This window comes from Tasmannia lanceolata, unplaced genomic scaffold (genome assembly GCF_043159265.1).
Source record: "Tasmannia lanceolata isolate RefF3 unplaced genomic scaffold, GAP_Taslan_0.1 ptg000023l, whole genome shotgun sequence".
NCBI classification, from domain to species: Eukaryota; Viridiplantae; Streptophyta; class Magnoliopsida; order Canellales; family Winteraceae; genus Tasmannia; species Tasmannia lanceolata.
Window position 1 is genome coordinate 4,464,475 of NW_027518700.1, and position 17,898 is coordinate 4,482,372.

General features: G+C 37.9%; 1 protein-coding gene across 2 annotated transcripts in view; it reads left to right on the plus strand.

The window, feature by feature from the left end:
- Nucleotides 1-17,898, plus strand: part of DCL4 (dicer-like 4) — a 77,216-nt gene that overhangs the window by 51,088 nt on the left and 8,230 nt on the right. For both annotated transcript variants that reach the window (XM_077367066.1, XM_077367067.1), the window contains exons 12-20: nucleotides 5,522-5,682; nucleotides 5,782-5,988; nucleotides 6,127-6,392; nucleotides 6,485-6,759; nucleotides 6,842-7,278; nucleotides 8,739-8,839; nucleotides 13,577-13,782; nucleotides 14,269-14,478; nucleotides 17,393-17,860. In XM_077367066.1, the coding sequence (XP_077223181.1) occupies nucleotides 5,522-5,682; nucleotides 5,782-5,988; nucleotides 6,127-6,392; nucleotides 6,485-6,759; nucleotides 6,842-7,278; nucleotides 8,739-8,839; nucleotides 13,577-13,782; nucleotides 14,269-14,478; nucleotides 17,393-17,860 (2,331 nt within the window). The remainder of the gene's footprint in view (nucleotides 1-5,521; nucleotides 5,683-5,781; nucleotides 5,989-6,126; nucleotides 6,393-6,484; nucleotides 6,760-6,841; nucleotides 7,279-8,738; nucleotides 8,840-13,576; nucleotides 13,783-14,268; nucleotides 14,479-17,392; nucleotides 17,861-17,898) is intronic.

The following is a 17,898-nucleotide window of genomic DNA, read 5'->3' on the forward strand; positions in this document are numbered from 1 at the left end:
TAATATTTTTCCTAAATTTCAGCCAAAATTACCAAATTTTTGGCCGAAATTACCGAAATAATTAATTGATTAATTTTTTTTCCCGGATTTTGACCGAAATTTCTGTTCGGCCAAGGCCAAAACTGAAACTGAAACTGAAATTTAAATCCATGGGTATGATGTTATGTGATTGAAACTAGTAGTTTTTGTATGGTGTCCGCACGTACGTGCAAGTACACCAAAAAAACTCAGTGGGGACCACATTATTTGATGATCCAAACCATTCACTTTTTTTGGGTTTGTAAAGGTTTTTTATGCGTGCCATTCTTTTTAAACGTCTACACATCGGATGGTTAGGATAATCCAATGTAGATGGTTTTCGAGGCACGGCCTGTTTAAATTGGGGCCCAAAAAATTAGTGGTTTGGGTCTTCCAATAATGTGGACCCTACTGATTTTTTTTTTCCGGTGTGCCAGTGTTCATTGCGGACACCATATAAAAAACTCTTGAAGCTTGATATCATGTAACTTCTCAAACTTTCTATCACATACATATCACTCTAATTTCCTTATAAAAATGATATTGGGGCTACTCTACACCTAAGGCGTTTAAGAAGATACATGCTTTAAGAAAACAAATTTCTTAATTTTCTCAAAGGTTCAGCTAAAAAGTTTCGGAATTTCCCCAAAATCTTTCAGGAAAACCAACACTTAAATCTTTTCTTCCATAAAATGTTTCGCCAAAATGTTTTGAAGTTTAAAAACTTCTCCAATACCTACCCTTCTCCCACCACCACCACAATTCCCTCTCCGAACCAAGTAACCAACTCCAATAGGCAACCCTTTTTATAATTTTATAGTAAGCTATTTCAATCTTAAAATAGTTTCAATAAAAACAATGGTAAATTTCTGTTGTTGGTAGCACATCATGCATGTAAATTTTTTTGTAATGATCTTCAAAGCTTTTGTCTCCTTCATGATTTTGTTTTGCTATCATTGTTATAGGCCATGTCTGGCTGTTCTTGTGTGTTCGATATCTTTTTTGTTAATAGTGAATTTTCTTTTTTCCCTTCATTTATTCCTTGGTCTACTTATTTTCTGTGTTTTTTTTTATCTTGAACAAACTTATTCCCTTTGTTATAACATCCTAAACTATTAAGACCACTGATTTACATGTCTAGGTGTAGGGATTATACTGTGTGTGCGTGCGTGTTTTTTTTTTTTGTTGAGCAAACGGCTAAAGATAATATAACGATGACTGATGAGTGTGTTTTTTAGTTGTTAGTCTATTTTGAAGATATTTGTTGGTTATGTGGTTGATGGCTGTTTGCATTTGAGCTATCATATGATTGTTTCATTAGACCTAATAGACACCAGTGATCTCCCATTTTCAATGTGAACTCTTTTATCTCATGACATGTTTTACTCAAATACAAGTGCAATTGTGACTTTGCCCATTAAAAGACTATATTCTTACATACTTATTATGAACTTACTGTGTATCTTATGTATACAGTTTTCATGTTTTGTGGGACCAAAACTTATAGTTACGAGCCAGGTGCAAACCATGTACTTGTCTACTTAGGTACCGGGGAGAAGATATTAGACATGGTAGTTGGACAGGCCATATGGACTCTCTTTCTGATTTTCGCAGTGCTTCTATAAACCTATCTCTGATATTCTGTTCTCTTCCTATTGTTCTTCTTTTATAATTATTTCTCTGTTCAATTTTCATGTTTGTCCTAAATGCCACCATGAGTGCAATCCTCAAGTTCATGGATGGCATGCAAAAGTTAAAGCATGTAAAGTCAATTTTAATAACTAATATAATGCCTTGAAATTGTCTTCTTTCAAAATTTTAATGCTTGCTTAATGTAGTTAGGTTACTTCTGTCTTATGATGCCTCAGTGCAGATGGGAACACTTAAGTTATTCTTTCTTAACCTAGAGAGGAACTTACCCTGGAGGCTTATTTTTACAATTACAAAACATTTAATTTAACATGAAAGCTTATGAGTGAAGTTACTGTGTTCAATAGGATGAACTGTCTTTGTAGTTTTTCGTTTTTTTCCTTCTTACTGCAATAGCATCTATAACTGTTCCGCTGTTAGTTTTAATGTAATAGTCCCACATCGGAAGCGGAGAGAGAAAGTTCTTGGGGTATATGTGTAGACGTCCACCTTCCCTGTGTAGACGCATTTTCTGTGGAAAAGCAAAACCGGGGAGGGCTCCGGCCTAGAACCGGACAATATCTACACGGTGGCCGGGGTGTTACATTTAAGGCATCATTCTTCTGGATGCTATGAAAAAAATGAATTTATGTATCATCGGATAAACAAGTCATTCATCCAAGGAGGCTATAACATTCTATGAGAACGATGCACAAATTGTTTATCCAAAAAGACTATAATGTGTCACCTATGAGAATGTTTGTATTGGATGATATTGTATCATACATGCTGGAGTTTGGGGCGTCTGATACAGACATATTTCCAGTACTTAATTCATGTGTTGGGATTTGGGTTGTTGATACTATTAAATAAAACTTGGTCTGGTTGGGTGATCAGATTACTTGTCTGCCCTCTTCTGTGGTTGAAATCAAACGGACCTATGTAAAGCGTGGGTGGTTCCCATTAATTCTGGGACAGGTTTCATGATTTTTTAGAATGGAAGACTAGTTCTCTGGGGGTACCATTTCTTTTCTCATACTAGGTATAACTTCATATTGTATCGATGAAACCTTTGGTGATAGACATTCAACTTAATTAGATTATAAAGGTAGATGTTACTGTTGAGAGAGGTAGAGAAAAGAGAGAAAGTAAAGAGTGAGAGAAAAGATTGAGTTAGGGTTCTCCCCCTCACTCATGTAATATAAATAATAAAGAGTGAAGTACAAAGACAAGTATGCCCTTGGGCATTACAATAAAGACCTAAAGACCTGTTAACACTCCCCCTCAAGCTGGAATGTAGATATCTAACATTCCTAGCTTGTTACAATTATCAACTAACTTAGCTCTACTTTGAGGCTTCGTGAACATGTCTGCTAATTGATCTGTAGATCTGGTAAACACGGGAGATATGTAGCCTCGCTGAATCAAATCTCTAATGAAATGACAATCCACTTCAATATGTTTGGTCCTCTCATGGAAGACTGGATTCGTGGCAATGTAAATGGCGAATTTGTTGTCACAGTATAACTGAGCTGGAGAAGAAGGATGAGGAAATCCAATCTCTGAAAGTAAGGAACGTAGCCACATGAGTTCCCCCCTCGTATGAGACATAGCTCTATATTCTGCCTTGGCAGTGGATTTAGACACGACATCTTGTTTCTTACTTCTCCATGAAACAAGATTACCTCCAATAAAGGTGCAATATCCTGTAGTAGACCGCCTATCAGCCGGAGATCCTGCCCAGTCAGCATCAGTGTATCCTTCAATTATCTGGTGCCCATGCCTCTGAAATAACAACCCTTTACCTGGCGAACTCTTCAGATATCTCAATATCTGAAGTACAGTAGCCCAGTGTGAAGTGCGAGGTGAGATCATATGCTGGCTAACAGCGCTAACTGCAAAGGTAATATCTGGACGTGTAACAGTAATATAAATGAGCTTACCAACTAACCGTCTGTATCGCCCTGGATCTTCTAACAGGACTCCCTCCTCAGGGAGTAATTTCATATTCTGGTCCATAGGAGTTGAGGCAGGCTTGACTCCCAAACAACCTGTCTCATCAAGAAGATCCGGAACATACTTCCTCTGTGAGAGGTAGATACCCCTAGTCGAATAGGCAACCTCAATGGCCAGCAAATACCGAAGACGGCCCAAATCCTTAGTAGAGAACTCTGTCTGAAGGAAGGATTTGAGCCTCTGAATGCCACCTGTATCGCTACCAGTGATAATGATATCATCGACATATACTATCAACAGAACACAACCAGCCTGAGACTGAAAATTGAAGACGGAGTGATCAACTGCGCACTGCTTCATGCCAAAGCGAATAAGTGTAGCACTGAACTTCCCAAACCAGGCTCTCGGAGATTGTTTGAGACCATAAATGGATTTCCTCAAACGGCAAACAAGAGAAGATCTCACCCCCTGAGCAACATATCCAGGAGGTTGCTCCATATAGACCTCTTCCTCCAAATCACCATGAAGAAAGGCATTCTTTACATCCAACTGATGAAGATGCCAGCCATGATTCACAGCAAGGGATAGTAGGACACGGACAGAAGGAATTTTCGCAACTGGTGAAAAAGTCTTGCCATAATCAAGCCCATATGTCTACGTGTACCCTTTGGCAACAAGTCGAGCCTTAAGACGCTCAACTGTGCCATCAGGAAGGTGCTTGACTGCATAAACCCAGCGACAGCCAACGGGGCGAGCACCATATGGTAGAGGGACCAAATCCCATGTCTGATTGGCCTGAAGGGCCTGCATCTCAAGATCCATAGCTGCCCGTCAGCCTTGATGATCAAGTGCCTCCTGTAGAGTCGTAGGTAGAGAAATAGAGGACAAAGACGAAACAAAACTACGAAATACAGGAGTGAGAAAGTCATAAGAAACAAAAGAGGAAATGGGATGAGCAGTACTGCGAGACCGAGTGCGAGAGGCAATGAGAGAGTCAGAATGTACCTCAGAAGTGGGGATCTCCGGCTGAGATGATGATGGCTCGGGCGGGGCTGAATGAGCAACAGATTTGGTCCGACGCTGATACTGCTTCAATGGTGGAGGTAGAGGGGCTGCACAAGGCGTTGACATCGGCATAACAGTAGAATCAACTGTAGGGGAGGAACTGGACACCGGAGATGTAGAAACATGGATGGGATTAGGAAGAACCGGAAGAGGAAGAACAGGAGTATGCGAGGAATCCTCCTGAAGTGTAGAGGGGGAGGGATCCAACGAGATGGACGGACTAAAAAAGTGAAAGAGGTAGAGAAAAGAGAGAAAGTAAAGAGTGAGAGAAAAGATTGAGTTAGGGTTCTCCCCCTCACTCATGTAAAATAAATGATAAAGAGTGAAGTACAAAGACAAGTATGCCCTTGGGCATTACAATAAAGACCTAAAGACCTGTTAACAGTTACTTTGTCATATCTGCTTGGTATTTCTGTATTATGTTGGACTTCTAGTCATGTTTTAGCCTGTGATTACTCTTTTTAGGGCCTGTGAGAGACTATTAGACAAGATTCAAAGGTAATAGTTGCTTGTCTGGTGATGTGGCACCCATCTTCCCTACATGTTCCCTACTTTTACCTTCCTTGTCATTCTCTTCAAAAAATCAAGAATTTGTTGTGTAAAATTTCTCTCTCTCTCTCTCTCTCTCTCTCTCTCTCTCTCTCTCTCTATATATATATATATATATATATATATATTGGTAATGACACCCCCTCCCATTACTCTTATGAGATTGGAAACCAAACACTACTTATTACTATTCTACCAGGTAAATCCTAGGTAGATCAAACATTACAAATGTTTGTCTCCTCCCTATTGACTACTTATACCACTAATCTACAAGGTAACTATCTGCATCCGTTTGATCTGGCAGGTGAATCTACTGGTCGCAACTAATGTGGCTGAAGAAGGACTTGATATTCAGACTTGCTGCCTTGTAGTGCGGTTTGATCTACCAGAATCTGTCACCAGCTTTATACAATCTAGAGGGCGAGCACGTATGCAACAGTCCGAATATGTATTTTTGGTAGAGAGGTGATTTATATATCCATATTATGCCTGTGCGTTTAGGAATTTAATACTATATTTATTTGTCTAAATTAGTTCATATTGTCTGCCTTCTCGACATTGTAGAGATAACCAGCGTGAGCTTAAATTGATCAAGGATTTTATGTCTGATGAAGAATGCATGGATAAGCAAATTACATGTAGAACATCCATAGAGACATTTGTTGATTTAGAGGAGAAGAGGTATCAAGTTGATTCCACCGGTGCTTCCATCAGTACTGGATCTAGTGTTTCATTACTTCACCATTATTGTTCGAAACTTCCCAAAGATGAGTATGCCCTAACTTTAATTGTTACTTTTATTTCATAATCCCACTTCCTATTTTTGGAGCTTACTAAATGTTATCGGTTCCAATTTTTTTATGCTTCTGATAATTCACCCAGTTAAAGAGCAATGGTGTTTATGTGCAGGCATTTTTCCCCTAAGCCGGAGTTCTTTTATTTCGATGATTCAGGTGGGACTGTCTGCCGCATTATCCTCCCTCCCAATGCTCCAATTCGTCAAATTGACAGTCTACCCTGTCCTTCAAAAGACGAGGCTAAGAGAATTGCATGTCTAAAAGCCTGCACAGAATTACACGCACGGGGTGCTTTGACGAACTATCTTTTGCCAGGTTCAGATGATGATACAAAAGAAGAATTTGTTGAACGTACTTCTGAGTCTGGTCCCTGTGAAGGTACACTGTTTTCTAAATGGCTGCTATATTGCCTTCATTTCTGCATCTCGCTGCCAGGAACTGTTATTAGAATAAAGTATATTTGTTGGCAGAGGATAATTTGCGAGGAGAACTTCACGAGATGCTAATCCCTGCTGCACTTAGAGTACCATGGACTTGTACTGAAAATCCTATCCGTCTCTACTTTTATGATATGCGATTTATTCCTGACCCAGATGATAGGCTCTACCGAGATTTTGGACTTTTTGTCAAGAACCCTCTACCTAAAGAAGCTGAAACTATGAATGTTGATCTTCATCTGGCCCATGGTAGAATTGTTAAGACACAGCTTAATCGTTCAGGGATTATTGAATTTGATGCGGATGAGGTAATGTGTTACTTCTAAACAAATTCCCCACTTGTCTTATTTAATTTTAGTCATTATCTGACAGAATTTGATACTCATACAGATAACGCATGCACAGAATTTTCAAGAAATGTTTCTCAAGATCATCCTTGACAGATCAGAGTTTGTTTCTAACTTTGTTCCCTTGGGTAAGAAAGCTTCATCTCATCTAGGCTCATCAACCTTCTACCTGTTACTTCCTATCCGGAAACATGAACACGAGGATAAAATGATTGTTGATTGGAGGACTGTGAAGGGCTGCTTATCTTCACCAGTTTTCAGATGTCCGACACGTGATACTGACAAAGGTCATATGCCTGTGAGCAACTCTTTGGAATTTTTTGATGGCCCTATACGTATAAGTGACATCCCAAATAGTTTAGTACTCACTCCACATAACAAACTGTTATTCTTTATTGTTGATATTCTTCATGGAACAAATGGAAACAGTCAATTAAAGGGCCCCAAAGTTTTGAGCTATGCAGAGCACTACGAGAAAAAGTAGGTAATTTAGCTATGCTACTTATTATAACTATAATTATACCAAGTGACTCAGTTGTTGATGCATATCCTCATTATTACCTTCATTCTTTCTTGATTTATGGAACTTGAAATGATCTCTGTTGCATTTCATACATCATTGGTTGTTTCTAATTATTGGTATGATGATCAAGATCCTTTTTGGTCGATACACTTCAAATAAAGCCTGCTTTCATTTTTCAGGTATATCTTTTTGTTTATTTTATGCATGTGAATGTAGTGCATTATGTTTTTTTAGTTTGTTTTCATCTATAAACCCACACAAATTTAAGGTTTTTGTACTAATCATCTTTGTCGATTGCATTGGAAGAAGACTTAAAAACTCAACTCAAGTCAACTAAGCCTTTGTCCCAAACTAGTTGGGGTCGGCTAATGAATCCTTTAGAAAATTTTCATGAAGAAGGTGAAAAGATCTACCCTGCTCAAATTGACTATGTCTAATCCTGACAGTAGTTGGGTTCGTCTACATGGATTATTTTCTTCCATTCTCTCCTATCCAAGGTCATGGTCTCTGTTATGTTTCTAGCCATCAAGTCTTTCCTCATTGTTTCTACCCAATTGGTGCCACCCCCACCTTTTTACGGAGGTCTTCATTTTTAATTTTATCCAACCTTGTGTGGCCGCACATCCATCTAAGCATTCGCATCTCCGCTACACTCATCTTATGCACATGCTGCTTCTTGGTGACCCAACATTCTGAGCCGTACAGCATGGTTGGCCTCACAGCTGTCTTATAAAACTTTCCCTTCAACTTGGTAGGTATTTCATGGTCACATAGAACTCATGAAGCATGCTTCCACTTCAACCAACCTCCTCTTATCCTGTGGTTATCATCCTCTTCAATCTATCCTTTCTTTTGTAGGATTGAACCACGATAGCGAAAGATATCCCTCTTAGGTACCTCTTGTCCAGTCATATTTACTACATCCTCGCCCCACTTCCTTGCATTGACAGAAGACTTATATTACCAAATTCTTCGTAAAGATTTTGTAGATCGAAATCTCGTAGGAACATTCCTTAAATATGCTGACCGACTGCAATAACTCGGGCTAGTTTTTAAGGAGTTGTATCAACAACAAGGATCAATATCAGCCCAAGACTAAAAAAATTAAAATCTTTAAGGGTATTATTCCAAATATGTAGCCCACGATTGCAACTACCATTTCAACTCCAGAAATAATGGGCTGAAAATTTTCTTCTAACAAGGCAACGCCCATGATTAGAAGAAGGAAACAACCTTTTCCAAAAACAACTTCTTTCAATTCTGTTACAGTTTTATAATGGCTATGTGGTTGCTGGTATATAATGGCCCTTCTAATCAAGTTCAAATCTCTGTGATTTAGAATATGCTATTTGATTCTGTTCACTCTGTTGTTTACATGTTGCCTCATTAATGGTAGTGTTCTTATTTTGAAAATCAGGTTTAGTATTCATCTTTTATACCCAGAACAACCTCTTTTGAAGGCAAAACAACTTTTTTCTTTGCATAACCTATTGCATAATCGGTTGCAGGAGAATACAGGTATGTCTCTTTTATTGATTTTTGAATTTGTGGAAGTGTCATTTCTTTTTTTCTTCCATACCTTTTCTCACCTTTAGTTATTCTATTTTCTTATCTTTGATTGCATTTTTCCATTAATATACTCAATATTGGTTCAGACCATAATTGAAGGACTAGAGGATATTTGCAAATTAAATTTTGCCTATATGTAGAACAAAACCATGATGAGATTTTTCAAGAGTTCGTGTCTACACAAATTTGAAGTGTGGAAAAAAGAGAACAATCTAAATTACAAAATTTTCCCCTTTCTAGTTATTTTTCTGTGGGAAGTAGGGGCTATACATCTTTGCATGTTTAGCCATTCAGTACCTATTTGATTTATAGAGAACACCATTGATTATTAATGCAGAGGTGTAGCAGAAGCTCCAATATTAAACTAGAAAAGGGAGGTGGAATGGCGGAAGGCGGTGAAAAGGGTTATTGAAAGAGGTAGTTATGGGGTATCTCGATGGGTGGTTGGATTAGGCAGTGGGAAAGAAGTGAATTAGGATGTGAAGGGGTGGTGAGTTTTAGGGAGTGATGTAGTGAATGTGGAAAGGGGTCTCGTTTACAAAGATGAGAGTTTTTGAATTGTTTCAAGTGGTTGTCAGTTAAAGAAACAAGGTGTGTATTCGGTTAAATATAGGATGGAGTGGTTGTTGGTTTAAGGGGTGAATTGGTTAGAAAGGTGGAAGTTTGGGGTGATTAAAGAAGATCAAGAAGTGTGTGTGTGTGTGTGCGCGCGTGTGCTCGATCAAAAGAACCAGGAAATTTGGGAAGGTTTTCTCCTGGACGAGGAAGGTAAGCTGGGTTGAATTTATGCAGGAATTCGTATGGAAGGTGGGGTAGCGCTCACTCTTGCAGCAAAACCTGTCGGCCGTCGCAAGTGGTTGTTTTGCAATCCGCTGAAGCAAGGGTGGGTGGCAGTTTGCTAAAGTTCAGCAGTCAGCTGAATTTGGAAGCCTGAAAGTTGGATGAAGTTGCGTCTACAGTAGCTGGATTTTATGGCTGATCACAACTGAAAATGGGCAGAAAATTTCTGCTCTCCTCTTGCTGCGGGTGACTGATAACCAGGTGTTGTTTTGTGGCTGGTATGCGACTGAAACAATATGCAAGGTGGCTTTTCTTTTCTTTTTTGAGTCGTGAGATGATGCTTGCTGCAACCAAGAAAACTGCAGGAGCCGTGCGATTCTCAGAGCTCTTGTCTGGGCGGCGACTGAGAAACCAATCTTGCTAGTTCCAATTCAGCATTGAGGATGGGAAGCTTGCATTCAACAAGCTGGAAAAAAAAACTTAGAATCAATCGCTTTCTCTGAGAAAACTCAATTCACTCTTACTTAGAGCAAAATATTCAAGAACCAGCTGTAAAGAATAATTTTCATTTACAATGGTGGATATATATATATATATATATATATATATATATATATATATATATATATATATAGAGAGAGAGAGAGAGAGAGAGAGAGAGAGAGAGAGAATTTTTAGGTGGCCAACTCCTACCCCAACAAAGACTTATAAAACTACAACAACTAAAACTTCTGCGTAAAACCCATTCCCATTCCCTATCACGTGAAGACTTTCAACCTGCATAAAACTTCTAAAACTCATCCAACTCCTAAACTTAGTCCTAAGCCAAACTTCACAAAAAAAATGTAATAGACTAAAACCCACAAGGCTTCTTTATTCATCCTAATTAATAACGAATTATTTTCCTCTCTCATATTGACAGAACCTAGACGGACCGTAGATCTGATGGTGCCTGGATCTTCTGATGATCTGGGGCGGTTGTCCTTGGAATGGTTCTCCTCTTCTGTAGTTTGGGCTTGATTGATGATCTGGATCGCCTGATTATTGATCTGATGGTCTTGGGCAGTCCGATCACAGATTTGGAACTCCTTGTCGTTGATATGTGCGATCTGGAGGGATGGAGGGATGCACCTGCATCAATTATCTACTATGAGGGCTCTCAGCTATGGCAAATGGAGCTATGCATCAACTGAGAACCCTCAATAGAATCCATCAGAATTCGTATTGGGAGACCTATTCGCATGGTTGTATCATCACATGCTAATAGGTCTGGCTTAGTGTCCATGTTACGTAGTGAAGTTCGAGATGAGGAAACATCTTGATAGTTGGAAAAAAAGTTTAATGGATTGTAAGCAGCATATGTACACTCTGCATGCACAATTTGGTCAGTTCATCAATTCTAATGATGCGGATGATGAGCCTTTTGATTCAGATGTAACAGGCATTCAGCTTGCACGGAGGAGGACATGGGTTAGAAGGCTCAAAGGTGCCATTTCATTTGTAAATAAAGCCATTTACAAAATTAGCCTAACATAGCTTACTGTGAGAATTAGGAAAATAACTATAAAATGACTTGTGATGCTCTAAGAGATTTGGATCAGTTCCAGTCCACAAGAGAAAGGAGAGTTAGATCTGCTTCGGGGAATAAATGAATTAGATCCCATTAGTATGGTTTATTTTCTACCATTAAAAAAACGATAATTTATATTCTAGATTTCAATGCATAAAGGATGAGGATCATTTCGATCTCCTTTATGGATCTGTAGATGATATACTTTTTGGATCTGTAAAGAAATAGGGAACTGTAATTTACTTACTGGGATGCTTCATTCTAGAAAGACTTTTTCAATCTAATATGATGTTAAACGCTGAAAATTATTTTGCTTTTGTGAATTATGAGACATTCATGGAATGAAAATGACTGATATACCCTTCGTGAAGATGCCTATTCAAAATGCATTATAAAAGAATAAAAAATTTGCAGATTCCCTCTCTGCCAAGGGCTTTAGGTCTCTCAAAATAATCACGAGTAGCCTTATTGTATGATCCTTGTTATTGCCTATTCCTTTCCTCTATAGGACCTAAGAACTGACTTAGGTGACAGGGAGCCAGGATGATGGTAAAGTCCTCTGGATTGCTCTCAGTTTTGGATTGTCTTTCTCTTGCTAAATGGAACTTTTCTGAGAAAGCCAGTGATGAAGAGGAAAATGATTTATAATTAGTTTCTGCTTAGAAATTGGTATTTGTGGGATGTGCAGAAATTTCAGATATATTAATTCCACGCTGATACAAATTTTGGAGGGTTCGGATTATTTTCTTTTGTAACTTAAGAAGAAATTGATGGGTATGCTTATTAAGTCATTTTTGTAAGTCTACAACATTGGTAATGGACATAATAATAGTATCTTAAAAATATGATGACACTATTCTACACCTTGAACAGTCCAAAATCAGTGTAATAAAGAAATTTTAAGAGAAGCCGCACAAAATTAACTAGAAAAATCAACGCATCGAGGTAGAGAGATATAGCCACTGGAACTAATGGAATTTGATCATAGGTCTTAGCAAAAGCTCCAAATATGGCAATAGTAAAATCCGTCCAGTGTACTGTTTAAAAACTCCCTCAGTCAAACATTGATTCACCTGAGTCGACTCGGTTTTGGCTTACCAACAATTGTAACCTCATTTGACTTCACTAGTCAATAAAATCTCACTGCACCAATCATTGACTCGCCAAGTCAACTTGATTTTCCTTTGGGTCATTTCTTGCCATAGTACTACTTTTTATATGTTGGTCTTAAGAAAAAAGGTCTTCAGAAACATTGAAAAATTACTTAAAATCTATGATTTGGTGGACACTTTGAATTTATTGCCGACACACTTGTCGTGTCATGTCCGACACGACACCCATGTCCACACGTGTCGACACTCCTTTAGACACTTCTAAGTGTACTGCTAGAAGTGTCAGTAACTTTGTATGTATGTACGTGTATGAGTGTGCCACTATTTCTAGATTTTTAGGGGATTCCATGTTAGATACCTCATATCCTTATCGAAACCCGGCACACAAATCTATATCCACAAAACATGATTATATGTACTTTCTATTTTAGCCGTGTCCCCGTTTCTAAATTTTGAGAGTTTGCCGTGTCCGACACTCCGTGTCCGTGTCGACACACGACACTCGTGTCCGTGTCCACAGATCATAGCTTAAAATCCTTTAAATGAACCGTAAATCTATCATTCTTTATTCGTGATTTTATCTATTCATATCCCTTAATTTGAGCTAAATAAAGCCTTCCTAAGTCCATCTGCACTTATAAATCAGAAAATAGAAAAAAGTCTTTCATAAACTATACTCTTGGTCTTTTTATTAGAAACCTCTGAGAACTCACCAAAATCCATTAAATGCAAAATGTCCTTTTGTAATCTCGGACTAAATGAAAGATATGAGTGCACTCTTGATGCCATCATAACATTGCAGTATGGTCCTTTTGCGGATGCCCTTTCAGTTCATTTCTGTTGGCTTCGTTCTTTGTGGATTGCTTATGGTTGACTTTCATCAAGTGGTGTTCACACCTGTTTAAATGTGATGACAAAATTTATGTATTTATTTTGATATGCAATATACTGTGTCTTCGACATCTAATTCTTTGGAATCCACATAGTTTGTATTTTATGCTAGTACTAGCCTATGAAGTCAGTACTCAAAGGGATATCCTGGAACTCACAAGTCCTCTACACCTAAGTTTGATGCATAAGACTGACAAACGGTTATCTTCTTAATTGTTTAGCTGGGCAACACTTATATGTCTAATTTTTCTTTGTGATCCAAAGAGTTTGTTATTTAATTTTTCAAACTGTCCTTTTAATTAATTCAAGCAACTATTTGATTGGCAAAAACAGAGGTCCATGAACTGGAGGAGCACTTTGTGGAATTACCACCAGAACTTTGTTCTTTGAAGATACTAGGTTTTTCTAAAGATATTGGGAGTACTCTGTCATTGTTACCTTCCATAATGCATCGGCTGGAAAATTTGCTCGTGGCAATTGAGTTGAAAGACATGTTATCAATTTCATTCCCCGAGGGTTCTGAAATTACTGCCAGCCTTGTAAGGCCTTTTCAACTGATATTGCATATTGTAAATTTCTATAGAGACGAATCATTCCAAAAAAAAAAATCTATAGAGACGACCAGTGTTAGGAATTTTCCTTGCCATCACCCATGTGCCCCACGTCGACACATTCATGTCCGTTGATCTGGCCGCTGAACAAGTTCTGGCAATTGTCGTTGGTTCCACCTAAGATAAGGCCTCACTTAGGGTTTCACCAAGAGATGCCTAAGTATTGATTTTTCTACACCTTAATCTTGTGGGTGGGATGTCTGTTGGGTGTGGAACCATGACTATGTGGGTTGCCTTGTTATGATGGTTCACTAGATCAACGGCTTTAATTACATGCACTTGTCAATCTGGTCAAGCTCTTTCATATAAATATCTGTTTTTTTTTGGAACTAATTAGTAATAAGATTTTTACATTATTGGATTCTATTTGTAATCAGTATGGCTCAGAAGCTTACGTGCAAAACTGTGTTGCAGGTCCTACAGGCCCTCACTACAGAAAAGTGCTTGGAGCGCTTTTCCCTTGAAAGGCTTGAAGTACTTGGTGATGTTTTCCTTAAATACGTGGTTAGCAGGCACGTTTTTCTTTCGTATGAATCCCTGGATGAAGGGCAACTTACTCGGAAACGTTCTAGTATTGTAAATAATTCACATTTATATGAGCTGGCTATTAGGAAAAAGTTACAGGTAATATGGACTTCTCATACTATTTTAAACTATAATCTTGATTATGAGACATATTTGATTTTGCCGTTTCCATACTTCCAGACTACTTATTCTATCTTGCCACCATCTGCTAAATTAATTGATGCACAAATACTTTCTTTTATGCAATTTTTTTGAGCAGTATTTGATATGTACGTTTGTGAAAATCCTCCTGCCATGAAAGAAAGGCGTCGGAAGGATCCTGCGTCACTTTGCAGGGAGGCCAGCAGTAGCGATCAAAATCCACTATTCCAGAAGCTTAAAGAAAATGGAGGCTAAAAATGGAACTCATCATATTAAAAAGCAAGGAAACTTTGACATAAATTTTACTTGTAGATAGATTGGTTCTTTGTTGAAGAGTCTTATTGGAGTTATTTTCCATTGACATGAACAGTAGCATGAACCTTTATAGAACATCATTGTCTCTTTTCTATAAGAAAGTAAATGCTCCTTGTTGACTTCATTTCTTGTGCCTCAAGTTCAAATTAGGAGTCTTACACTGATTTTCTAGCGGAATACTTAGCTAACATAGCCCCTTAATGAGGGCAGAACCTTCCAAGTCATCACTTCCTGAACCCTTTGATATCTGGTCCCCACTTCACAAGATGCTTTGGTGATCATTGACAACCACTCAAACTAATATGATCCAACATGTGATGGAGAGTAATCCCAATTGGCTCAAGCTTGAAGAGTTGTTTCACACTTTAATGCCCTTGGCTACTAAACAAGTCTACCTCTAATTGTTCTAATTTTCTTTTATGACTGGAAATGTCAAAATACAATTTCTTAAGCATTACTGGTGATGCAGTCCCGTGAAAGGTTTTAGAAACTAGAATCAGCCTATTGGAATAGATCTAAACAGCCACCGTTTTAAAAGCCTAATGACTCCGCTAATAAAGTATGAAACAATTCCAAAACAGCCCAAAGGTTGTGATTTTCTTGACACTTGAAATTTACTGCAGGCACGCCCGTCGACATGTGTGGACATGCCTTTCGACACATATAAACGTACTGCTAGAAGTGTTGACTTGATGTGGGTGTGTCTACATGTTTTATAATGTTTACTCCATAACCTTGGCTATTATGACGATTTCATTGACCACTGATACCACAAGTATCAATCTATAGTATCTAAGTCTCTTGGTCATATGTGGCCATGGGATCCTGAAGGTTAGTGGCTTACTGACAACTTATTATTACCTAGACTGATGAATGCACTGTTATCTGACTGTTATCTGACTATCTCATGTTTGTTTTAAACTGTAATTTGCTTAATTCTAAGATATTTTTAGTTTGTTAAACGAATACAAGATTTATAGTGTCGCAAATTGTGATTAGTGGTCAATAATTTTATATTTGTTGCTGGTGTGTCCTCATTTCTTGATTTCTAGAGGTTATCGTTTGGGACAGGTGGGAGGTACGTACTTAGATTCTCCTCCTGAACCTCTCCCCGGCCCCATGGCATTGCATATCTCATTTTGATCGTGGAGATAGGTTGGCCACCTTATCCAATTAGTAGGTTTATTTTGTTGGTTTATTTGACATTAATAGGGTTGTTTACCATTAGTTATTTGTTTTCTGATTCGTCGTGAGTTAAGTTGGGGTGCTGGGTTAATTTAGAGTTTTAGACCTCAAAGATTGATTGTGACGGTTGTTTTTCTGTGGACTTTTTGAACGAGCTCGTGTAGCTGATTCCTCTAAGGGCAGCAGTTTGTTTTCCTCTGGATTTAGTATTTGGGGCAGTGTGCAGCTGTTCCTGTTTTCCTTTGGTAGTGCGTGGAGGTGAATTTATTTTCTGGTTGGCATCCCTGTGTTATTGAGATCCCATCATCATCTTTGTGTGGGAAGATTGGCAGGAGATTATCTTATTTTCTACATCAGATTTTGAGTTGTTCATAGATTCTCTCTTCATCGTAGTGGCTATTTCTTCCGATCTGGGTTTCGGACAGTTTATTCCCATCATTTAGGATATTTATATTATGTTATTTTTCCTCGAATAGTGAGATAATTGCAGCAGCAATTTCCTTTTCATTTTTCTTTCTGTTTGTAAGTTAATTGTGGAACAATGTGGGATTTTTGGTGATTGATCTTTTCTTAGCCAATCAGAATTATATTATTCCTGAATTTATTCTATTTGTGGTGTGGAAAGAAGAAATAATGTACTTGAAGATTTATCCAATTCGTGGATGAATATGTTGTCCATTAACTTTTGTTGGGCTTCGATTATTTTTATCTGAAACTTATTTTGGTTGTCCAACTGCTTTTTACAATAGTCGGACATCTGTTTAATGTTTTCAGACCCCATTTTATTATTGCTATTCATTGTTTATGATTTTGGATAATTGTTTATGATTACCATGCCATATTTACTATTGGTGGGTATTGTTTATGGTTGTCAGGAATCTATTTATTATTGGGAATCTATTTATTATTGGTTGACATTTCATTGCATCAAATATGGACAAGAAAACATCCTTGGGGTTTGAGTTGCAAGTACTTTGTGTAAAAAATTATAACTGAATAAATATCAAAAGAGAATAAAAAGATTCTAGAAATGATGATCGTGTACAAGTTGGATGTCCCCCTTTTGTACCCTAACCAATACATCTCGGATGAGATATCTCTTGATGATATTTTGAATTATGGGACTTGGACTCAACTGTAACATCAGCTAAAGTGCCCACACCTTTCAGGATTTTTCCTAGAAAAATTTTCTGTAGCTATTTTTAGGTGAGATGCAATATCATGTTTAAGGCATCTAAACAGCCAAACAAGTTGGGCTTGAAGCTTTTATTATATATAGTGACTTCTATCGAAAAAATGGAGAATTAGTAAATGTCTTGTTATTTCTTTTATGTTAAGTTTTTATTCTCAGAGCATTTGTTTTATATTTCAGGTATATATACGAGATGAATGGTTTGATCCTCGCCATTTCTTTGCCTTGGGCCGTCCTTGTAATGTAATTTGCAATAAGGATACAGAAAAAACGGTTCATTTTCAACGAGAAAATGGAAATATAGAGGATGGTGCCGATGCCATTGATGTGAAATGCAGTAAACGCCATCATTGGCTGCAGAGGAAAACTATTGCAGATGTTGTGGAAGCTCTTGTTGGAGCATTCATTATTGACAGTGGGTTCATGGCGGCAACTGCATTTCTTAAATGGATAGGAATACAAGTGAATTTTGAAGTTTCGGATCTTTCTAAAGTTTACATTGCAAGCAAGTCTAATATGTCACTCATTGAGTGTATAGATATTGCCGCCCTGGAAAAATTGCTAGGATACAAGTTTCTGCATAAAGGTCTACTTCTTCAGGCATTTATACACCCTTCCTATAACAAGCATTCGGGCGGCTGCTATCAGGTGGACTTTTCTAACAAGATAGTTTTTTTTTTTTTTTG